Source organism: Osmerus eperlanus, chromosome 2, assembly GCF_963692335.1.
Source record: "Osmerus eperlanus chromosome 2, fOsmEpe2.1, whole genome shotgun sequence".
NCBI lineage: Eukaryota > Metazoa > Chordata > Actinopteri > Osmeriformes > Osmeridae > Osmerus > Osmerus eperlanus.
Window position 1 is genome coordinate 3,947,697 of NC_085019.1, and position 22,863 is coordinate 3,970,559.

A 22,863-nucleotide genomic window follows, 5' to 3' on the forward strand; every position below is an offset into this window, starting at 1 on the left:
CCCTAAGCCAGGAGGAAAAGGAAAAAATCTCTGGACATCTGGTTTAAACAAAAGATTTAATTATATTATCACAATGTAGTACAATAAGTAAGAGTCGAAAAACATACAGTCTCTTACAGATCTTCAGACCCTGTAAATCAGATCTACAGACCCTTGAGGGTTTAGGTTGGTTGAGGGGCAGTTCTATGGGCATAAGTGAAGCCCTCTGTGACATGCTTGCGTGTAAAAAGGGCTATACAAATACATTTGATTTGATTTGATTCCAGAAAGTCTGGTGACCAGCCTAAAAGCAGAAACAGAGTACATTTGCATACATTTCTTTGTTTCCAAAATAGAAAGCATACAATGCCTTCTCGTCTTTACAAAAAATCACACGAAAAACAACAGTGATAACGTCTTAAAGAACTGGACATTTGTTTACTTTTGTTCCGTCTCCCGTACATTTAAGTTATTTATAGTATTTATAGTCCACACATCAAACGTTTGATTCAGAGCTACAGTATGACTTTCCTCGGCTGGCCTCTTGTGGCTCGCGGTGAAGACCGTTGTCAAGAAGAAGGGTCATGTTCATGAACCCTTATTAAAGCTAGAAATTAGACAATAGTGGGAAAGAGATCCCATAGTCTGGGCGTATCTATCCATTGTGTCCTGTTCTAGACCCCTGACCCCAAACGTCCTTGCTCTGTGAATCACTTAACGCCCTTTCACTCCCTTCGCATATCTAGCTTCTGCGCTCCCCCTGGTCACGTCTGTGGTAGACCAGCAGGGTCGAGGGCCCTCCCAAGGGCCCGGAACAAAACATGCAGATACTGTCAGGAGAGGGAGAAGTGTCGTTAAAAAGGGCACATCTCAATTAGATCTGTGCTCACGCATACATATATACATAAATACACTCACTATTTAGGTTGTGTATTCGTGGTTGTAAAAAAAATGCCTCTGTATCCTGAGGATGAGATGCAGTACAGTAAATGAAGTCAAATTCTGCCAGCAAAATGGCTTTGTCCTTCTCACATGTCAAGTCTGAATGCCCAGCAATCCAAGGCCCATAACTTTTCTCATCAGCCTATAGACATTCTACCACAAAATGCCTGTTTTCAGTCCATCCAGCTTGACCAAGCTTTTGTCATTATATCCACCTAACATGGAATAGATTATGTTAAATAACCAATAAAAACATTGTTAGGTCACGTATCTGGAACGATTGTCAACTAGTTGAAACACTCTGACACACATTTCCTTGAGCAGCCTAAATGAATAAGAAAGGGATGTCATTGAACCATAGTTTCGATTTTTTACACAACCAAAACCTGACAGAAACTCAAGTAATATTTAAACAAAGGAAATTTAACATTGCATATCCGGGGACTCTTTAATCCTACAACGCTAAATCCTAAAATCAACATGTCCATATGGCACAAAACCTACTACAGTATCAGTGCATCTTCAGACATCCTTACTTCAGGGCATTCAGTGGTGTAATGGGGGGGGGGGGGGTGTAAAGTAATCTCATGGGTCATGGATCAGTCCAGCGCAGCCGGGGGAAACACCGTCTGGGAGAGCAGATGAACTAAGAACAGCGGGAGAATGTTGACGTGAGGCATTGTGGGAGAGCAGCCTATCAGCGCTAACTCGTTTTCTGCAGTTTGTCGGTTGGTTTTGCTTTTGTGCGTTTGTGTAATCAGCGAACGGATCAATGGCTGTGCATGGGCAGCATGGGCAGGGGTGTACAGAGCCTGCTGGGAGGGGGGGGGAGGGGGTGAGCAGCCTATCAGGAGCTCCCATCTCCGTTCTTGGTTTTGAGCACCACCAGAATGACCATGACAGGGATAAGACAGATGGGGGTCATCACCAGGGCAAAGACGATGCCGGGAGGGGGGTCACTCAATGCCTCTGTGGGACAGTCCTTGAAGAAAAGGGAGTGGATCTCCACAAAGTAGTGCTCCACCTGGGAGTTAGGCCAGGGGATCTGCATGCAGTCGGCTGAATTCTCTGTGCCCAAGGTGAAATGGTTATAGTGGCTGCAGTTAGGGAGAAGTAGGGAGTGGAGTGTTAGTGACAGAGGAGATGCTATTTCAAACTACTTGGATTCTGAATAAATATGTACTATAATGATTGATTATTAAATGTACAGTCAACCAACCTCCTCACGTTGTTCCAGATGCACCATTCAGTACTGTTAAGCAGAGTCATGGACTGAACAAATATTAAGTAATAGTGATCCAAAAATAGAGAATAACAATCCTCTAGTGTTTTGTTAGCACAGTATTCACAGTACTTTTCACAGTAAGTATAGTTCTTTTTCCAACATCCTGAAAGTCAACAGGGAAGTGGGGGTTAGATCAGGTCTGTCTTACATTGGAAACATACAGTAACAAGTTTGTCAATGCAAGAATGTTAAGGACCCACTTGTCTTGAAGTCACTATCTCCATGGCTGGAATCTAGGAGGAAAATAAAATAGTGCAGTAGTATAGTAGTATACTAGTAGGTGCATGCATACATTATCATATAGTACACTGTTTCAGGATTGGTTTTATTTTTATTGATTCAATATCATTGGATAATAGCTACAGCTCCCTAACACATCAGTTACATCAAATATAAGGCCGAAAAAACAATGTCACCGGCCCAACATTTCCCTAAATAGCTTCATAAAGTGCATCATCTGAGACTACAATATTGCAAGACGCGCGCGTTCTCAACAGTGTGGTGCTAATACAGACTTACCATACAGGACGGAAAGGAACAGCCAAAAGAAACCGAACGCTCCCCTCATGTCAGAGAAAAGGAGCATAGACACATTCGCTCCAAATGATGACCATTTAGAAGGAGTCTAAACTTATAACACCGCGCACTGCGAGGCATAACAGGAAACTCGACCGTGTAGAAGCTAGACGCAGTGCAGCCCCTCAGTTACCAGATGTCCTATCGGTGTTACCCGCGGTTACCAGATGTTCCCCGAGGTTCTGTCTGCCCTGTCTGTCTGCTCGACTTGGCAGTGAAATAAAACGTCTAAAACACACGGTTCTTTCGAATTGTCTTGACTTTTAAAGGGGTGGAGGCGCAACAGATTGTCCTCCTCTCTCTCTCTCAAATAAAAGGGAGCACACCCAAGCTGGGCTGGACTCACATCTGAAAACCCTTTACTCTTTCATTCTTGTTCTGCTTTTTAGTCTCAATTTCTCACAGTGCAAGGCCTGGCCTACTGGCAGCTTGTGATTTATTTGCCTCCAGGGCTGCCTCTGCCAAATAGGAAACATAAGTAAACATTTAGAGCTGAGGTGTTCAGACATGGATGTAATCATGACAGTGCATGGGTTTGCAATGCAGATGTCTCAAATTTGGGTTAATTTAACCTTTTCATGTTCCTGTTAAATTTGCCTGAAAACGCCTAAACAGCATACCCAAAGTAAATTGGAAGCTGTTCTTGAACCATTTGGAGTACATGCATGTAAATGATCTCTTTTGAAAGCTGACACTCTGAAGTTATGTCCCCTGTTGTCAGGACCCCTGTCAGTCCTTCTAGTGTTGAGTAATAGAAGCTTGAACACAAGGAAAGTGAAAATTTCTATTTCCGCCTAGATTTTGTTTTGAAAACAGAGGCCTGAAGAGGCCTAGAGGTGGTAGGTATTATCTGGAAGACTAAATTGGACCACAGGTTGAAGCCTTACCCAATTCAAATCAAAAGTCAAACATAATACCACAATATATTCATATTTGACACATGTTTTTATAAGAGTACATCCAGGAATTTTCTAAAAGGGTCTTTTGGAGACTCCAAAATGACCCTTTGTAACCAAGGTCAAGGTCAAATAAAAAGGTATTATTTTTCATAATTGTTATCTCTGGCCCATCTCTGGTACTTAGAAATATCATATATAATAGCTAAATCCCTAATTAGTAATACTGAAACACAAAAACTGAAGCATGAACACATTGGAGTGCTTTATCTGATTCCAAGGATTGGCGCACAAAGAACACTGATTCTGTCAACCATATTGCGCAATCGACTGTTATTTTGAAGGCTCCACAGACGCATACAAATGAGGTATTGGCATTTTCAGCTAGCTGTCAGCTACAAGGCTAACGAGCTAATTTCAGAGCCAGTCGAAGCCAGTTCGAGAAATTTGTTTAGAACGAGTGTGGGGGGGGGGGGGGGGCGGGGGGGGGGGCAGGACGCACAGACCTAGTTGGCTTTAGAGGGCTGTCAACGGGGCATGGAAGCTCCTATTGGGTCGAACAAGGTGTCAATCAAAAGGGGAGGGTTCAACGGACATTTTGAGACCTTCATTTTGTAAATACTCCGTTGATAAATCGGAGAAAATAACACTTTTATGTGAACAAGTTGTTTCTTCCGTCGGCTAACTTGCATAATGAAACAAAGGATAATGGCTATTCATGAACGTAAAACATTGTATTTGGACGAATTACTTTACATGGTTAGATACTTTGAACCCTTGGGACTTACGCAGATCAAGTTTTGATGGCATGATTTGCACACCTGGACCTATTTGAACAACTTAGGGTGAGTACAACTTTTTTCTTTGGCATTGTTGAAGGAATGTTCACCGGAAAAAGACGTTGACTTTGCTTGCTATTGCGACTTGATCTTGAATTGGTTTATTTCAATGGAAGCACAAGAATCGTAGCTTTCCAACGATGTATAACATGTGTAGCGTCTAAAAAATATATTTTTTAGAATTTAGTGCGTTGTAACTGAGGAAGGGGGAGGCAGCATTTTTGTCTCGCGGGCGATTAATCAAACCTGGAAGATGTTGTCAGTGACAGCCAGCTGTTTAAAGACCCAATCTCACCTACAAGGGAGTAATATAAATGTAGTACTTTACACAGAAAACCACACAAACGATGAGCCTGAGAAGATTGGTGGACTTTCATCTGTCTTTATGTAATACCCTGGGCCATATGGAGCTACATCTGTGGGCTAGGTCCCCCCTGTTCCTGGTCTTCAAATACTATCACTTGGCCCACTGAAGCTGATGAACAACAATACATAATGAACAATGATAGCCATCTTATCAGAGGAGCACTTTTATTGATTAAAGACTGAATTCAATGTTGAGCGGGAAATGGCCCATGTCTTCTCAGGACACACATATGAATCTGTGTTACACAAGGTTCACATCACATGTGCCTTAGTAGGGCCTCTAAAAACATCTGTTTGCTGAGCAACATTTTTGATTTAGTAATGACATCAGGAAATGGGTCTTTTCAGCTGAGGAGGAGCTCAGAGATTGGGGAGTTGGTGAAAGGAGGAGGGGGATGGTTTTGGGGAAGGGAAATGGGAAGGCGGAGGGTGGGGAACAGAGAAGGAGAGCTCTGTACCGCCCCAGTTGTTTCACAATTCAGAGTTAATTCAAAGTTAATGCATTGATCACAGTCATTGCATGGGGCGAATAACAAACAAATACAGGAAGTAAAAGTGGGGACATAGGCAAGGTTTTAGTTAACCTCTGACCCCAAACTATTATGGGCTGTATGTTTGCAGCTGTTGACCCCACACTGTCGGGGACCTCCCCAATAGTTTGTCTTGGACTCCCATTAAAAGAAACTCTCAGATTTCTTGGCCAGAGTATGAATTTTTGTTGTCCTTTTCCCTGCAAGAGGTATATCAGCTCCAACCTGTTTATAGAAGCCATCCAAGAGAGTCCCCATCGATTCAAATATATTTCAGATTCAATTTGCCTAATTTGAGATGACGAAGGAGAAAACTACAATAACAAATGTGTGTAATGAATAAAGTGTTGCACCTAAAGGAGAATACTATTGTGAAACACCAGTATTTTTAAATTTTGATGAAAATGCTTAAGCAAATCTGTAAACTTACTGGAAATATAGAGGACTTTGTTGGTAGTCAAGAAAGGCCCTGTGGAATAAACAAGACAAAGTAAAAACATTGATGGTTAAAGGCATGATCAAAATATGTTTTATATACTTAACACTTGTAGTATGATACAATATAAAACCATTATTCACAATGATAGGTGTAAAGAAATGTTAATAACGTATCTGTTACCTGGTGTGGTGGCTTGGTGCACTTCAAGTTTATCAACCAGCCCAGCAGCTATACTGCATGTTGCTATAGAAGTAAAAAAAAAAAAACAGGGAACTTTATTGAAGTCAACACATTGCTGTACTGTTTCAGATATATAGTATTTTGGTGGGTGACATGAACACCAAAAGATAGACACAACCTCAAGTAATGGACAAGCAAGCTAAGACTAACAATGCCCTAAGACAGAGATGCACTTGTTTGTGTTTGTTTGAGACTATAAGATAGTGAAATGTAAAGAACTGATATATTCAGATTCAAAACATCCTTCATTGTCCTTGTGACTCAGTTTTTATCGCCATCATTGTTATTTATGAAAGTACTGTAGTCTACTTCAACTGAAGGTTGAACTGAAGACCTCTTTGTAACTACATGTTGTGCCACTAGCCAACATCTTATCACAAAATGCTGTCCTTAAACACAAAATAATTCAACTTTGTTTTAAAACGTTTACCACAAATTAGATCAGAATCGCTTCTTGTTCCTTCAATAAGCTCAACATTTTGTTAACTCAGTCATAAAACCACCTACGCTCCACTCCAACCATTCATTCACGGGAGTTCCTAAGCATTCCACTTATGAGGTGAGAGAGAGGGTAAAACAACTTCAATATGTACACCATAAAATCCATACTACATCCGTAAAACCATACACAAAGGGAAGACAGAAATGTGTAAATGGTCTACTTACCCCATAGGAGAATCAACAGAAAACATGAAGAATTAATGTCTGTCATGTTGCCTGACACTGCTTTGTCCTTCCCTGGTGGAAACAGATTACATATCTCAACCTTTTCACAGGAAGCCTCTAAAAAACAACAGGAAGCTCTCATTTCCTAGGATGGGCGGATTGGGCGGATTCCCACCATGGGACAGAGCCCCTGATAAAGGGAGAGCTACTGTGGCCCAACACCATACCACCACCTCTCTCTCTCTTTCACACTCTCTCTCTCTCTCTCTCTCTCTCTCTCTCTCTCTCTCTCTCTCTCTCTCTCTCTCTCTCTCTCTCTCTCTCTCTCTCTCTCTCTCTCTCTCTCTCTCTCTCTCTCTCTCTCTCTCTCTCTCTCTCTCTCTCTCTCTCTCTCTCTCTCTCTCTCTCTCTCTCTCTCTCTCTGTCTGTCTCTCTTTCACTCTCTCTCTGACTCCCTCCCTCTGCTTCTCTCTCAAATGAAGATAGATCAGCAGTACTGGGAAAGGTGTGGCTGGACTGAGAATAAACAGTTGAAACATTAAAAAAGGAAAAGCGCTTTAGAATGTTTCAAAGTATTTCAGAGTATGTGGAGTGAAATAACTGGATTCAGCATGCTGCCTTTAATTAAAAAAAAAGTAAACAGCATATCTAAAAATGTAATAGTTGTGTCTCCAATCGATGCCTCTTATGGGACACAAACATGACCAAACTGGGTTTGGATCTTTTATTAAGTTATCACTAACAGAGAAGCACACAAAAGGTTAAGTGTGCGTCACTAACACATCAGTGTTCAATATTCGTCAGCGTCACGAACGATGCAGTGATAGCTAACTGGCAGAGGGAGATAAGTGTTTCTGTGTATTTTCTGTGAGGTTGTGAATGACGACAAGCCTTCCTCCCCAGCAGAGGTTCCTGGGAGAATCCCTCCCTGCCATTGACGCAATATTGTACTCCGCTGGTGTGGTTCTGTGTAGAAGGAGGCGCTGCTGGGCCCTGTGGTACACACACTGGGTAACACATCAACCCACGTCATTGGTCCACTCTGGGTTTCAGCTGCTGGGCTTGGAAATGGGCCAGGTAACTGGGCCAAAATTACTTCCACATTTCAATTCAGATCAATGGGACTTTTTTTCTTTTAAGCCACAGATTTAATAAAACCCACAACGTTGAAACTTTAAATCAGCCTGGAAGGGACAGCACAACATGTTGTGTTTGTTTGTTGAGCCATTGGACACTCAAAGTCACCTTTGTTTAGCGGATTGGCTATGTATTTGAAATGTAAAGACTTAAGTATTGAGTTAAAGATGTATTGAAAACATATCAGACAAGTTCTTATATAATAAGATTGAGTGCTAACCAGAGTTGGAGTATTGTCATTGATGATACGGTATGTAATGTATTTCTCCAGCTGTCTTTTGAGTCTTTTGAAGTGCTCTATCTCCCAGCTTTTCTGACAAGGATCACTGAGCACAGCACTTCAGCACGTTGGAAGATATGAAACTCCAATCTTAGGTGCCAAGACCAACACACAACGTTTATAGGATACACAATTAAAAACCTTCCGCTGATAAGGCCTCCCTCCACGGCTTATCTTCTTGCACGTGTTTGCTTTTATTTTACAGTCCAGAATAAACACTCCATAGCTCCGATCAAGCAACACTGCAGATACCGTGTGTGTGTGTGAGTGAGTGAGTGAGTGAGTGAGTGAGTGAGAGAGAGAGAGAGAGAGAGAGAGAGAGAGAGAGAGAGGGGGGGGGGGGGGGGGGGAGAGGGGGGGGAGAAAGGAGAACTAGGAGAGAAAGGGGGGGGGAGAGGGGGGAGAGAGGGAGAGAGAGGGAAGAACGTAGGGTTCTTTCCCCTCGAAAGAGAGGAGAGAGAGGGAGAGCATCTTTAAAAATGGAGAGATGGAGAGCAAGGTATAACCACAGTGTATCATTTGCATCACTGATCAACAACCACTACCACTAATCAACTGTCAGTCTATAGAAATGTGTTAACAGCCTTTTCAAAGATCACAACTAAGTTAGACAGTCTTTAAAAATGGAAAGATATCCTCTTGTGTTTTTTTCTGATTTTAATCCTAATTATTTACCATTATTTGAAGCCAACTTATACAGCTCTGTAGTGCCATCTATTGTTCGAGGGGAGACCACACGTCATAAGTCTTTGATTGGAACAGGAGGCAATTTATAAGTCAACAGTGACTTTATGACTAGTATTTTTTTTAAATATAATTTATAAATGATTCATGTAGCCCATGTTTACATTGAACTATTGATAAACAATGTGCTTAATAAAATTAATCATTGCGTTTTTTTTATTTTTACAACTGTGTATCTGTTTCTTCTAATGTAGGTAACCATCACACATTCAGGGTCCGAAACCAAAGTTTCAATATATTTTCTGAGAGCATGTAGGGTTCATCCTTGGTGTCACGGGGCCGAGAGAGCCTAGTCTAGCATGGGTGAGTCACGTGGTCTTGATGTGGAGCAGTAGCGTGGCAGCGGCGGTGCTGACCTACCCTGATTAAACTGCCGTGCGACAACCTACCCTCCCGCCCCTTGCGAGAAGAAAAACAACATGCAGAGAAGCAAGTCCTTCTAGGAGATGGAAAAACAGTACGGGCTTTTCCACTCACTGCCACTACTATTTGACTAGTTCACCGCAGGATATGTATAATGACGTCTGTTATAGGTTACCATACTTGTAATAAGCTACATGACCATAGCTTGTACCTTATTTTACATTTACCACTTAACATAAATGCAAAGGCAGCATAGCATATTTTATCAAAAACTCAACGTTTCCCTCATTTTAATTAGAAATATGCCTTTATTATCGTAGAATAATATCATCTATCGGGACAGTTCAGATACTTTTCTCACTTCGGCTGCCTATTAAACATTTCATTAACAATAACAAATCCTTAGTAATTTAGCCAAGAACTCTCTTTATAATTTTATCATGTGCATGCATGCGCATTTTATTGGACACATTTATATCTTTATTATGCCATTATTAATACCATAAATTTAACTAATTTTAAGATGCACAATTCATCTAACCACAGTTCGACGTGCACATCCATCCCATGCATAAAGACGTCACCCTCTGCTTGGACTGTCTGAGCCAGCTAAGTGCGCAGCTTTTAACTGTACAACTACAATCTCAGCATGCGGACGGATAACCTAGGAATCTTTGGATCTCTTTGGCTAGTGACTACATATGCGTGGACCTTATTTAATACGTCGAGTCTGTAGCGAAGATAGCGTTATCTTATTATAGTGGATGTGAAACGGCGAGTTCTGATCAACGCGTCACTGACGGGCTCTATCACTACAAATAGGAGGCAGGACACGAGGATTCTCGAAGGTATTTGCAACTGCGACATTGTAGAGTATCTCAGTGCTGAACATGAGTGCTTTTAAGAGCGAAAAACAGACATATTTTATATGCCACTATGATATTGTTGATTCGTAATATTTCCTTTCTAAATTTGACTGGAAATTTAAAGGGAAACGTAGTCTGTTTCAATATGACTGCTGCGTTACCCTACTGTTGATGCACTCATAGCGATGGCTTTATAGAACACGTCGTTCGCCATGAGAGGAAAGCAATGCGCAACGCACGATATTTGTGTTATGACAGAGTATTTTATATGATATTACTTAATCACATTTTGCTTAGGAGGTTACGAAATCCAGGAAAAGTATACTACGCACTTTTCTGATCCGTTTCATATTGCCTTTCGGAAGGGTCACGCCCACTTTCACAGTGCAATGTGCGTGCAAGGGAAAACGTGCGTCTTCTGCCATTCGAAGGGGGCGTACATTCGTTTTGCGGTTTGGGTTGTTTATGTAATGTTTTAATTCGGTGTCCATTATTTGGTGATTCTGCAGGCCTACTTAGTCACACGCAATGTCGCACTGGCCAGGTTGTAATTTAAAGGTATTTTTAAACCTGACCACAATTTTGTTTGTCAAACAGAGGGGGGCAGTAGTCTGCACACACGGTCGAGTAGCCGTCTTCTGATGAAGTGAATGACGTTTTAGTCATACTCAATGTGTGTAGTATGAGAGTAAATGAATCATTCCTTACGGGAAGCTGGTCTGTCTACTGGGACAATGTTCGCATATTGTAATCTACCAGACTTATCTAGCTGAGATGCCTGTTGGAATGAACTAGAATACAAATATAACAAATTTAGCTACACATTTTATCTTCTTCAGAATTGAATTTCTAATTAGGCCATATAATTATGCCAACTAACAAAATGGTCTTTGATTATTTGAATATCCTTAGTAATGTCTCTTAGTTTTCAGTATGTACTTTAGAATAAGTTTGTGTGCCACTAACTCCAATAAACTGAGACCCTTATAATGGTTGTGGTTTAGGATCATGGAAGATGGTCTGGAGGCCTTGGCCTCCCCCCCAGCCCTGGCCCCAACCCCCGACCCAGCATGGGTCCCAGCCTCTGCCCCAGTCTCTGCCCTAGCCTCTGCCCCGGCCCAGGCCTCATCACTGGCACCAGCCTCATCTCCAGCTCCAGCCCCAGCCCTAGCTCCAGGCCCAGCCTCAAACCAGGAGCCTCACTCTGCCCCAAACAGCCCTTCTAGCAGCCTGGGAGAGTGGAGGAAGAGGGTGAAGTCTGAGTACATGCGCCTTCGTCAGCTGAAACGACTTAAGAAAGCAGAAGAGGTCAAGGTGAAAACCTGTTCACTAAACAGAGTTTGTCCGTGGAGTTGGAAAAGTTGTGTCTGTGCGAATGAAACGTATCTTGTGTGATGTTATTTTGCAGGCCCTGTTCATGTCCAACCGGCAGAAGATTGAGGAACAGACAAACTTACTGAATACAGAGTGGTCCAAGCTTAGGGTCCAGTCCATTCCCCTGTCAACCTCTGGTGGAGCTCAGCCCAGCAAGAAGGTTGGTCCGAGCAGGAGAGAGAGCCTCTGGCTCAATTCATAATCCTGCCTGTGCTGCTCTGGCTCGACTGGTAATCCTGTCCAGGTTGCTCTGGCTCGACTGGTAATCCTGTCCATCAATGCTGTGATTTATAATGATCCCCGAAAGAAAGTCCTCCAATGAGAATGCTGTGAGCTAACAGGACTGTTCAAACTCTCAACCTTCTGTAGATCTCATTCTAAAGGCAGAGCAGCATAGCATTATTTTTATATCCTGGTATGTCCCTCCCTAGTGCTACGCCAGTAGTAACTCTTATTGTATAAAAAAGAACTTCAGGGACATGGGATGGATTTATATGACGTACAAATATGAATGGCATATCTATTTTCCACATTACCCATGTTACTCTCCCATCTCCCCTTGTCCAATCACAGATGTGCATGGTGGAGTTCGGCTTCCCAGCGTTCAAAGCCCAGGCGGTTGCCATGCGACCCCTGACGACGGTGACAGGAATCCCCTTCATGTATTCCTGGTCTCCTCTGCAGCACAACTTCATGGTACGCATCTCTGTATCCTCAACAAGCCAGGCCTCGGCTAGGTTAGCCTTCTGCTCACGCGCTCATACAATAGACGCACCATCGAAAATCCAGCTCGAAAACACTGTTAGATCCGTGCACTTCCGATCCTTGATCTTCTGCTGCACTTTCCACATGCACTTTTTGCTCCCTGCTTTGGATAAAAGAGTCTGCTTAACGAATGAAATGTCAAATTGGAAAATGTCACGTCGAAGTCGTGCCAGCAGCCTCTGAATATGTACTTCTAACTTCTGGGGGTCAGATGGCTGAGCGGTTAGGGAATCGGGCTACCAATAAGAAGGTTGCCGGTTCGGTTCCCAAATGAAGTCGTGTCCCTGGGACGGGACGGGATGGATGTCCCTGTACTTACTGTAAGTCGCTCTGGATAAGAGCGTCTGCTAAATGACTAAATGTAATGTTCTTCCCATGCTAGGTGGAGGATGAGACATTCCTACACAACATCCCCTACATGGGTGACGAGGTCCTGGAGCAGGATGAGGCCTTCCTGGAGGAGCTCATTGACAACTATGACGGCGTCCACGGAGACAGACGTGCGTACTGCCCCGCGTGTCGACGTCATCCGTGTTTCTGTCCCGTTCCGCCGATGCGCGTCTTCGGTATCGTTTATCAACCCAGACTTTTATGGGAGGTGTGGGGTTAGGCGGGCTCTATGATGTCACCCTGACGTGCCTGACGTGTGTTTGGGGTAAGATGTTTCTGGGGGATACGTACTGACGCATGTCGTGTGATGTCATGACTTGGTGCTGACATGTTGACTGTTTGTTTGGGTCCCAGAGGGGGGGTTTATCAACGATGAGATCTTTAAAGAGCTGGTGGAGGCCCTCAGCCAATACTCGGACCAGGAGGAGGACAACGAGGAGGGCGGAGAGGAGAGGGGGAGGAGAGAGGAGGAGAGGGGGAAGAAAGAGGAGGAGAGGGGGAAGAAAGAGGAGGAGAGAGGGAAGAAAGAGGAGGAGAGAGGGCTGAGGAGGGGGACAACAGAAGGGTCAGAGGAACCAAAGGCAGCCGTGGCCTTCTTCAGGAGGAAGAGGAGGAGCTTGACTGAGGGTGAGTTTCTTTTAGACTGTCTGACAGACAGGGAGCCGTAAGCATGATTCGATGATCATTAATCAAGAGAACAAGGTACACAAAGTTGAGCACTTTGACCATGCCTTGTGTAGTGGAGGATCCAAGAGGGTGTCCAGGCCCCACTGCACTATCACTGGGATTGTTTACTGTCAGAGTGTCCCAGTGTTCTGGGGACAGGGTTGACTGGGAAAACCTGTTTGCACATGACACCGATACAGCCTGGATCTGGTTTCAGTGCCGCATGACCTCTGGAACTGGCCAATATGGGAATTGGCGGTGTTTGGAGAGGTTGTCTCTGAGCCAGTGCCGAAGAGAGAAACAAGTACATTCTGAATGCAGACCCAGTCTCACACACACACACACACAGACGACATGTGCACTCGCACACAAACGCGTACAAATGAAATAATGACTTCCGCACCCCAGTCACTCATCGCAGACAAAACTACTTTTGTTATTTGGTAATTACAGCAGGATTTCTTCCACTGTGGCACACTGGAGAAGCTCTGAGTGCTGCTGTTGTACAGTAGAGAGAATCTTAAGATCTTTGCTCACTCTCTGTTCTTTGTCTTACCTTTCTCTGTCTTGGTCAGTGAAAGATTTGTCCACCAGTAAGAAGATCCCAAACGATAAGATATTCACAGCCATCGCCTCAATGTTTCCCTACAAGGGCACTATGGAGGAGCTCAAAGAAAAGTAAGAAAGTGCACAAAAACTCGGCATCTATGTGTTCCGTCTTTAGCAGAGCGTTGCTTAGTGTTCACCATGGAGACGCGGCCTCTCAGGGGAAGGTAATAATGGTGGCTGCTCTCAGACCCTCTGATTGAAAGGAGCAGAAATATCAGCATCTCAAAGAGCCTCTGTTTTAAAACTACTGTGACTCTCTCCTCCAAACCCACCTTCAGTTGCGCAGGCTACTGGCAAAATACTGCTTGGATTTCACATCAACTTCGATGAAATGTATTGAAAAAAAAATGCTTTTGTAGGTGAAGTGCACGTTTTCTTTTTTAGTTATTTTGCGCTCACTCTTTTTTGCTTCTCTTTCGCTGCTCATTACAGGTACAAGGACCTGTTGGAGCCCCCCAGCCCGGTCAAGCTGCCCCCCCTCTGCACCCCTAACATGGATGGGCCCTTTGCCAAGTCTGTACAGAGAGAGCAGTCCCTTCACTCCTTCCACACACTCTTCTGCAGGCGCTGCTTCAAATACGACTGCTTCCTGCACCGTAATGTCTTAAGACACTTCTCCAGCACGTTGTCTTTTCCCATGACAAACACACGCATGTCATTTGAGGATCATTTCTTCATACTTTATACTTATTTTTTTACAAGTAACAAGATAGTAACGCTCCTTGTGCATTTGTCTCGGCCTGTGAAGCATTCCATGCCACACCTAATGTTTACAAGAGGAAAAGCAAGGAGATTCGCATCGAGACCGAGCCTTGTGGCGTGGACTGCTTTCAGCTACAGGTGGGATCCATGTCTACGTTCACCTCTGCATATGCTTCCGACCGACTACTTAGCATCCACTCTCTCTCTCTCTCCTATAACCTGTCTTCTTGTCTCCTCTGATGTGTCCTCTGAAGAAAGGGGCCAAAGAGTTTGCAGATCAGCACATGCTGCGTTCCCAGAGGTCTCGGCGGCGGGGGAGACAGAACCGCCTCGCCAGCGCCAGTTGTGCTGGCCCCTCTGCCGCTGCTGAGGAGGGCAAGGATGGCGACAGTGACCACGAGACAACCAGTTCCTCAGGTAAGCGAATAGCAGACACTAGCTCCTCAGGAAGGAGACTAGAACACTAGCTCCTCAGAAAGGAGACTAGAACACTAGCTCCTCAGGAAGGAGACTAGTAGAGAACACTAGCTCCTCAGGAAGGAGACTAGAACACTAGCTCCTCAGAAAAGAGACTAGAACACTAGCTCCTCAGGAAGGAGACTAGTAGAGAACACTAGCTCCTCAGGAAGGAGACCAGTAGAGAACACTAGCTCCTCAGGAAGGAGACTAGAACACTAGCTCATCAGGAAGGAGACTAGAACAGTAGCTCCTCAGGAAGGAGACTAGAACACTAGCTCCTCAGGAAGGAGACTAGAACACTAGCTCGTCAGGAAGGAGACTAGAACACTAGCTCCTCGGGAAGGAGACTAGAACACTAGCTCCTCAGGAAGGAGACTAGAACACTAGCTCCTCAGGAAGGAGACTAGAACACTAGCCCGTCAGGAAGGAGACTAGAACACTAGCTCATCAGGAAGGAGACTAGAACAGTAGCTCCTCAGGAAGGAGACTAGAACACTAGCTCCTCAGGAAGGAGACTAGAACACTAGCTCGTCAGGAAGGAGACTAGAACACTAGCTCCTCAGGAAGGAGACTAGAACACTAGCTCGTCAGGAAGGAGACTAGAACACTAGCTCGTCAGGAAGGAGACTAGAACACTAGCTCCTCAGGAAGGAGACCAGTAGAGAACACTAGCTCCTCAGGAAGGAGACCAGTAGAGAACACTAGGAGCTCAGTTATGGGACAGGTTCTTTTTTGTTCTTTCTCCTTTATATCCTCTTATAATCTTACTCTGTCTTTCCAAATAAAAATCATAATTTTTTGCAGTCTTCAGACCCAAAATAAACACCTCCTCACCCAGCCCCTCCTCCTCACTTCCTTTGTCTATTGACAGATTAATGTGGAGAGCAGTGGGAGGTTGGACCACTCTCTCTTTCTGGCTCTGGCTCTCTGGCTCTCATATCCCCATTAGACTCTCTCGTATCCCACTCCCACTCCCCTCTCTCTCAATTACTCATTCCCTCCAGCGTTCGACTTGTTGGTCATGTGACATCTGTAAATGAAGTTCTCATTTCGAGATTCATCGGTTGAAATGGTTGAGCTAAACTATTTGAGTGTTGTGTACACAAGGAGGTGTGCCTTTAACACTTTCTCAGATCCAGAGAAAAACAGATTGATGGCCAGATTAATGAGGAATCCCAGTCTTAGCATGTGGTCACAGCAACACCGCCTTGTCTCAGTTGCCAAGCAACATGCCACTCTGTTTTTGGCACTCGGTGTACAAGCATGAGTCTTAAATATCCGGTGTGCGTGCGTGTGTGTTTTGAGGTTCTGTGTGTGCACGTGTGTGTGTTTATGGGGTTGTGCGTGTGTGTGCGTACGTGTGGTTGCACTTGTGTGTTTGTTCTCCAGAGGGAAACTCTCGTTGTCAGACCCCTACTAAGATGCGTGGTCCGGGGGAGGAGGAGGCTGGACAGGCTGGAGGGCCGGGCCAGTGGGGCGGTGCGGAGGAGTCTCTTTTCAGAGTGCTCCATGGCACTTACTACAACAACTTCTGCTCAATCGCACGCCTCATCGGCACCAAGACCTGCAAGCAGGTGACTCATGCTCCAAACACCTACCACCCATACACATTCACAACATCGGGGCCAATAAATAGTATCCAAATGACATGACGTTCTGCAGACAGACCAACACACACTTGCTACGCTGTTGTGTTGAGGTGTTTCGCAACACATGGACATACTGTGGCTGTGGTTTCACAGTGTGTATAATTGGGGTGATTACAAATGGAATTTCAACAGCATGTGGCACCATAAATTAGGTCAGCGAGGGTCTGTGTATGACATCTTCCTTATTCACTCCAGCCATGCTTTCCAAACACACACAGCTGTAGACTATCCCAATCCTTCCAGCTGAGGTTCTACGCAGTGTGTGGCCTGCGTGGAGAACATTCTAGAGATTCTGATTAGACCAGAAAACAATCTGATTAGATTTCAGCCAAAAGAATAAGACTCATGTAAACCCCCCTGAAGAGAGACAAAGACAAGGAAACAAAGAGAAGCCAAATGCAGATCTGACACACCCACTGTAAAGAGGCCGTGACAGGCCTGGAGCTTGTGACTCAGCTGACGGGAAACCCTGCAACCCATTGCTGTGTAGTCTGTCTGCCTGTCTGTCTGCCTGTCTGCCTGTCGCACTCTGCCTGTCTGCCTGCCTGCCTGCCTGCCTGCCTGCCTGCCTGTGTCACTCTGCCTGTATGTCTAGTTCGTCTGTCTGTCTGTCTGTGTCACTCTGTCTGTCTGTCTGTCTGTCTGTCTGTCTGTCTAGTTCATCAGTCTGTCTGTCCTAGGGATGAGGCCTAATCAGCTTTTTTGGCAGGCAGATGTAGTTTGGGGCTTTGTGTGTATGTGTTGTGAGTGTGGGTGGAGTGTGTGTGTGTGGATATTTTTTGTTATTCCTGCGGGGACCAGACGTCCTCTCAAGAACAGTAAAATTAGAAAAATGTGAACTTGTGGCGAGATTTTCTTCCTCACAAGTTCAAGTGTTTTTTCTAGGGGGACGTCCTCTCAAGAACAGTAAAATTAGAAAAATGTAAACTTGTGGCGAGATTTTCTTCCTCACAAGTTCAAGTGTTTTTTCTAGGGGGATTCAAGGCTGGGGTTAGAATTATTGTTAGGGTTAGAAGGACAGAGTTTGGCTAAGGGGACAGTTTTAGGGTTATGAATAGGAGCCAGTGTTGGGGTTTAGTTTAGGGATCAGGTGAGGTTTTTGGGTTAAGGTTAGGGTTCAGGGAAAACATGATGTTGAATGGGTGGCCAGATGTGTGTACAGTTGGGTGTGTCCATCTGTTGATGTTGTTGTTTGCGTTCTCTACCAGGTGTATGAGTTTGCAATGAAGGAGGTTCTGATCCACCGTGTTCCCTTGGACGATGGTGGCATCTCCCCTCAGAAGAAGAAGAGGAAACACAGGCAAGATGGCTGCCAGTCCGGCTGGCTCTCTCTCTCCCCTCACAGCCTCTGTGGCAGTGTGATCTCTGAGGAATGCAGGGAGAATGTTACCGCATTAGCCAGCAGTCAAACAGACAGCAGATATATATTTTTTACATTAAAAAGTGAAAGCTACAGTAATCATACACCCTTTGTTGTGCTCTAAAATAGACTTTGAAAAATGGGGAAAAAAATAACCCTTTTTCTATCTTTGCCTGATAGATTATGGGCAAAGATCCAGCTCAAGAAAGGTAGGCCCCTCATTTTTCTTCTCAGCCGTAATGCACTCCATTCTTTTTTTTAGCGCTCGAATAAATCCCAATATCCCTTTTCCTGTTCAAGGAACCTGATGTCTTTGTCCCTCTCTCTACCAGACAGCTCCTCCAACACAGTGTACAACTACCAACCGTGTGACCACCCAGACCACCCATGTGACAGCTCCTGTCCCTGTGTGATGACCCAGAACTTCTGTGAAAAGTTCTGCCAGTGCGAGCAGGAGTGTGAGTGTCACCTTACCGTCCCACACGTGTGACACCCCCCCCCCATCCCCCCACTCACTCGCCCTCACACTCACCCACTCACTCGGCTTCAGAAGGTATACTGTATACAGTGTACTGTACGTGATGAATGCTCAGCTCTGGAATAGGATAATCACTTCTATGAGCGAGGAGATATAGCAAGCCTTAGTTGTATTATGAGGAAACTGTCCACAGGCAGTTTGAGTGGGAGAATACTATCTCTCTCTCTATCTCTCTCGCTTTCTGTCTTTCCCTCTCGTATACAGTACACAGGCAAACTGTCTCTCTCTCTCTCGCGCTCTGTTTCTCTCTCCTTTGTTCTCTTTCTCTGTCTCTCTCACGCTCACTCCCTCTGTCACCAGGCCACAATAGAGGACTATGTAAAGTGATCTTCCACAGGCTGCATTAGAAGAAGGAGCTGCCCTCTGGCAGGCCTGCCCAGGCATCTGTTCAACACAAGTCTTGTGCCCACACATTCATCAGGGCAGAAATGAGGCAGAACGCACTTCCAAACATGGCCACAGGGCGGGGAACGCATTATGTATTTGTCTTTCTGGAGACCAGACTACAGAAAGAGAGAGGGAGAGGGGGGGGGGGGGCGTAAGGGCTGTTCTTGGCTTTGCATTTTCAACTTTGGAACATTATTCACCTAATAGAGGTACAACCCCCTCCTCCCTCTCCCCCTTTTCCCTCTCCCCCCTCCTCTTCCCGTAGCTGAGGAAAGTGGGATCCAAACAGGAAGCAGCCTAGGGTTTACATGTGTGAGCTTCACAGCTCTGGAAAGAAATCAAAGGGATGTGACGGGCTCTGCGCCGGATTTACAGCATCGTACACATCAATAATATGAGTCAGACAGCTCTTCTAAAACAACGTTTCGTACAGTAATACACACCCAGACACACGCAGGCACACACAAACTCACTCTGACAAAGGAGAACACAGAAGACAAATTCAGACTAGTTTTGCTGGATTTTTCCCACAGTTAAACCTGCCGGAGAAGGACATTTGAAATGACGTCTGCTCATTTTCTTCATCCATCTGCCCTGCAGGCTCTTCCCTGCTCCCTGCCGAGTTGTAGTCCAACATAGCTGCCAGCAGAGGTCACAAAGGATTGTGGTACTTTGAAGGACATAGCGAGTTGTTCATTCATGCAAATGCTGCTAGTCATCAAGAGAGAATGTTCAGGATTGTTATTCTAGACTGGGGGGGGGGGGGGGAGGCATATAAAGACTTAAGTGTCTTTATATGCCAGCAACAAGGTGTTTGGCAGCAACAAGGTTCTGATGTCTAAACGTTCACCTGGGTTGTCATTCAGGCCAGAACCGGTTTCCAGGCTGCCGGTGCAAGACCCAGTGCAACACCAAGCAGTGCCCTTGCTACCTGGCTGTTAGAGAGTGTGACCCGGACCTGTGCATGACCTGCGGGGCTGCAGACCACTGGGACAGCAAGGTGGTCTCCTGCAAGAACTGCAGCATCCAGAGAGGCCTCAAGAAGGTACTGGGCTGCTCAGCCCCATATCAATACGGGAGTCAGAGGGCTGAGTGGTTAGGGAATATGGCTATTAATCAGAAGGTTTCCGGTTTGATTCCTGGCCGTGCAAAATGACGTGTCCTTGGGCAAGGCACTTCACCCTACTTGCCTCGGGGGAATGTCCCTGTACTTACTGTAAGTTGCTCTGGATAAGAGCGTCTGCTAAATGACTAAATGTAAAGACGAAGCTGTAACACACAGCTTTCTCTGAAGCTGTACTGTGTGTGAATCCAGGTGAATGATCTTTAGGGCTATGTTTTTGCATTGATAAAGCCTGCACTTTACTCTCTGATCTCACTAGCACCTCCTACTGGCGCCGTCGGATGTTGCAGGCTGGGGTACCTTCATCAAAGAGTCCGTTCAGAAGAACGAGTTCATCTCAGAATATTGCGGAGAGGTGAGGCCAGTTAGATGCATCGTGACGACACACAAAACATCCTAATGTACACAGAGGCCACAAAAAAACGATGGAACCCGTGTGTTTGTGTGTAGCTGATCTCCCAGGACGAAGCAGATCGGCGGGGCAGGATCTACGACAAATACATGTCCAGCTTCCTCTTCAACCTCAACAATGGTAAAGTCAAACAGTGGTTGGCCTCATCATCTTGTTGTGTCCGGCAGTACCCGAACTCACCCAGCCGTGTCTTCGCAGACTTTGTTGTAGACGCCACGAGGAAGGGGAACAAAATACGCTTTGCCAATCACTCTGTCAATCCAAACTGCTACGCCAAGGGTAAGACCAGAGCCCAACTCGACTGGCTCCAGATACACAAAGAGCTGTCCTAGAGGATTGACTGGTTGAGTTTGTTGTGGTTTTTCCGCTACATTGTTTTTTTTAACGGTTGAATGTGGGATTGCTGCTGTTGTAGTTGTCATGGTGAATGGAGACCACCGCATTGGGATCTTTGCCAAACGGGCTATCCTGCAGGGAGAGGAGCTCTTCTTTGACTACAGGTAGTGTGACGGGGGTTTTAACCTCTGCTCAGAGTAGCCTCTCTTATGAAGATGAAGCTTCTTTTTTCAGTTATGTACTTCTCTTTCTAATCTGTCACCCCACAGGAGCCTTGAGACCCATTGATTTGTATGCAATGTTTATGAGCACAATGTTTTGTCATTGTACACCCTTGCTGGAGAATAATGCTCTCTCTCTCCGTCTCTTTCTCCCTCCTGTTTCTCCTCTCTCTCCATCCTCTCCCCAAAAGATACAGCCAAGCCGACGCCCTAAAATATGTCGGCATTGAGAGGGACATAGACGTGACCTAGCCGCATGTGCAGGACGCCCCTCTCAGACACCTGCTCCGTCCTTCCCACAATGCCCGGCTCTGGTGAGAAGGACGGTGAGCTACAGAAAGGAAGAAGGAAGGGGAGGACATAGCAACACTTGTTACAAACGGCTCTCCAGGGACGTGACACTACGCCCTCATCAGCTAAGGTCATGCTTACCTGCCCGTCCTAAATCACTGACATCACTTCCCCTCCTCACATTCGTCGCCCATCGCTGGATACCCCCACCTCACAAAATCTCTGCACCTACAAGCTAGGAAACTAAACAAGCTATTAGGATGGCGCCAGTACCTTCTATATATTCTGTGTAAGGCTTATAGTGCACAAAGAGCATCTTGCCAGTCTTGTTGTTTCTATCTAGTGCATACAAAGAAATAATGGTAAACCTACTATGCATTTCCGTGCTCTCTTTCTGTGGTTCAGTTACTGTACTTGTATCTGGGCTTGTGTTCGACCTCTCTACAAGCAGTGCTAGCTTTCATAGTGTATCTAATGACGATTTAATACAGTGCATGTGCTTCTCTCCGACAGACAAGCTATAAGCACATTAGCAGGAGCATCAGCTTTGCATCGAAATGAAGATCTGTGGAGTTTGTTAGTGTCCCGTAATGTTACCCTAGCTGTTACTCCTCATTGTAGTCAGTCTGGATGTGCTGGTTGCGGAGGTATGGGTATGGATATGCCTGCTGTGTGCTGAGCTCTGCGTGATCTCTCTCTGTGGCTAGCATCTACACCACTTCTTCATTGTTAGTGAAATAATAACCTTGCATTTATATATCAATGTTCTGCAGACATAGGCAACCGTACAAGTAACCGACTGACTGAATGTGAACTCTGGTGGTGAAGGAGGGACACTTCTCCCCTTTTGCAGCTCCACATCAGGCCTACCTTGGCCACTGGTACTTCAGGCAATGCTCCTGTTCTTACAAAAAGCACCATTGAGTTTACATGTCAGATTTTCTGGCGACTTTCACAACAACACACCAATAGTCTTCCCTGAAAGAAAAGCTCTAAGTGCCAAATGAATCCCAACAGAAAGCAATGGGCTGTCTTATGTACAGCAATGTATAGTGGATAGAACTACGTTAAAGGTACTGTTACAGGTGCTTGAGGTTAACGTCATGGGAAAAGCAAAAAATATATATTTGACCAAATGGCAAGTGCCCCACCTGGATGTTGTGTAAACCCATCTATGTAATTTCTTTATTTTCCTGACAAAAATAAATCCAGGGTTGATATTGCCCCAGCTTTTATCCTAATTTTATCCTAATAATTAAAGCCCCCTTTGACATGAGCTTTCTGACTGGAGATAAATTTGACTGAAGCATTATGTGAAAATGTATGCCTATGAAAATAAAACTTTAACTTTATACATGATAACTTGTCTTGTCTTGAATAATCATTATTTGTTATGTCTGTATTCGTGAGATGCTAATTAAAATGTATGTATA

At 44.9% G+C, this 22,863-nt stretch overlaps 2 protein-coding genes and 1 long non-coding RNA gene across 9 annotated transcripts in view; 2 read left to right on the forward strand and 1 right to left on the reverse strand.

Moving 5' to 3' along the window:
* The window catches only part of LOC134007639 (uncharacterized), a 158,891-nt gene that overhangs the window by 64,164 nt on the left and 71,864 nt on the right, over positions 1-22,863 (forward strand). The window lies entirely within an intron of this gene.
* On the reverse strand, positions 833-6,916 carry ramp2 (receptor (G protein-coupled) activity modifying protein 2). 2 transcript variants are annotated; one of them, XM_062447034.1, is made up of 6 exons: positions 6,759-6,916; positions 6,033-6,095; positions 5,844-5,882; positions 2,407-2,439; positions 2,141-2,309; positions 833-2,018 (listed from the first exon to the last, which is right to left on the reverse strand). In XM_062447034.1, the coding sequence occupies exons 1-6, from the start codon at positions 6,898-6,900 to the stop codon at positions 1,769-1,771; spliced, it is 696 nt and encodes a 231-aa protein (XP_062303018.1). In that variant the 5' UTR covers positions 6,901-6,916; the 3' UTR covers positions 833-1,768. The 2 variants fall into 2 exon arrangements, with proteins under 2 accessions (XP_062303018.1, XP_062303026.1); XM_062447042.1 differs by lacking the exons at positions 5,844-5,882; positions 6,033-6,095; positions 6,759-6,916 and adding an exon at positions 2,726-3,350.
* On the forward strand, positions 9,855-22,792 carry ezh1 (enhancer of zeste 1 polycomb repressive complex 2 subunit). Of its 6 annotated transcripts, none has more exons than XM_062447063.1 (21): positions 9,856-10,130; positions 11,153-11,462; positions 11,557-11,682; positions 12,096-12,218; positions 12,670-12,787; positions 13,032-13,304; positions 13,561-13,647; positions 13,919-14,021; positions 14,385-14,548; positions 14,701-14,792; positions 14,909-15,071; positions 16,419-16,687; positions 17,971-18,062; positions 18,303-18,331; positions 18,455-18,580; positions 19,914-20,092; positions 20,430-20,525; positions 20,621-20,702; positions 20,781-20,861; positions 20,998-21,082; positions 21,331-22,792. In XM_062447063.1, the coding sequence occupies exons 2-21, from the start codon at positions 11,157-11,159 to the stop codon at positions 21,389-21,391; spliced, it is 2,655 nt and encodes an 884-aa protein (XP_062303047.1). In that variant the 5' UTR covers positions 9,856-10,130; positions 11,153-11,156; the 3' UTR covers positions 21,392-22,792. The 6 variants fall into 6 exon arrangements, with proteins under 6 accessions (XP_062303090.1, XP_062303047.1, XP_062303067.1 ...); XM_062447083.1 differs by having other exon boundaries at positions 9,857-10,130; positions 16,503-16,687; XM_062447073.1 differs by lacking the exon at positions 9,856-10,130 and adding an exon at positions 10,571-10,706.

Coding starts and splice junctions, on each gene's coding strand:
- ramp2 (XM_062447034.1), bottom strand. CDS start 6,900: ATGAGAGCTTCCTGTTGTTTTTTAGAGGCTTCCTGTGAAAAGGTTGAG. Junction 6,096..6,758: donor TCTGTTGATTCTCCTATGGG/GTAAGTAGACCA, acceptor TTACTTCTATAG/CAACATGCAGTATAGCTGCT. Junction 2,310..2,406: donor AGATAGTGACTTCAAGACAA/GTGGGTCCTTAA, acceptor GTTGACTTTCAG/GATGTTGGAAAAAGAACTAT.
- ezh1 (XM_062447063.1), top strand. CDS start 11,157: ATGGAAGATGGTCTGGAGGCCTTGGCCTCCCCCCCAGCCCTGGCCCCA. Junction 11,463..11,556: donor AGAAAGCAGAAGAGGTCAAG/GTGAAAACCTGT, acceptor GTTATTTTGCAG/GCCCTGTTCATGTCCAACCG. Junction 20,862..20,997: donor TCCAAACTGCTACGCCAAGG/GTAAGACCAGAG, acceptor CTGCTGTTGTAG/TTGTCATGGTGAATGGAGAC.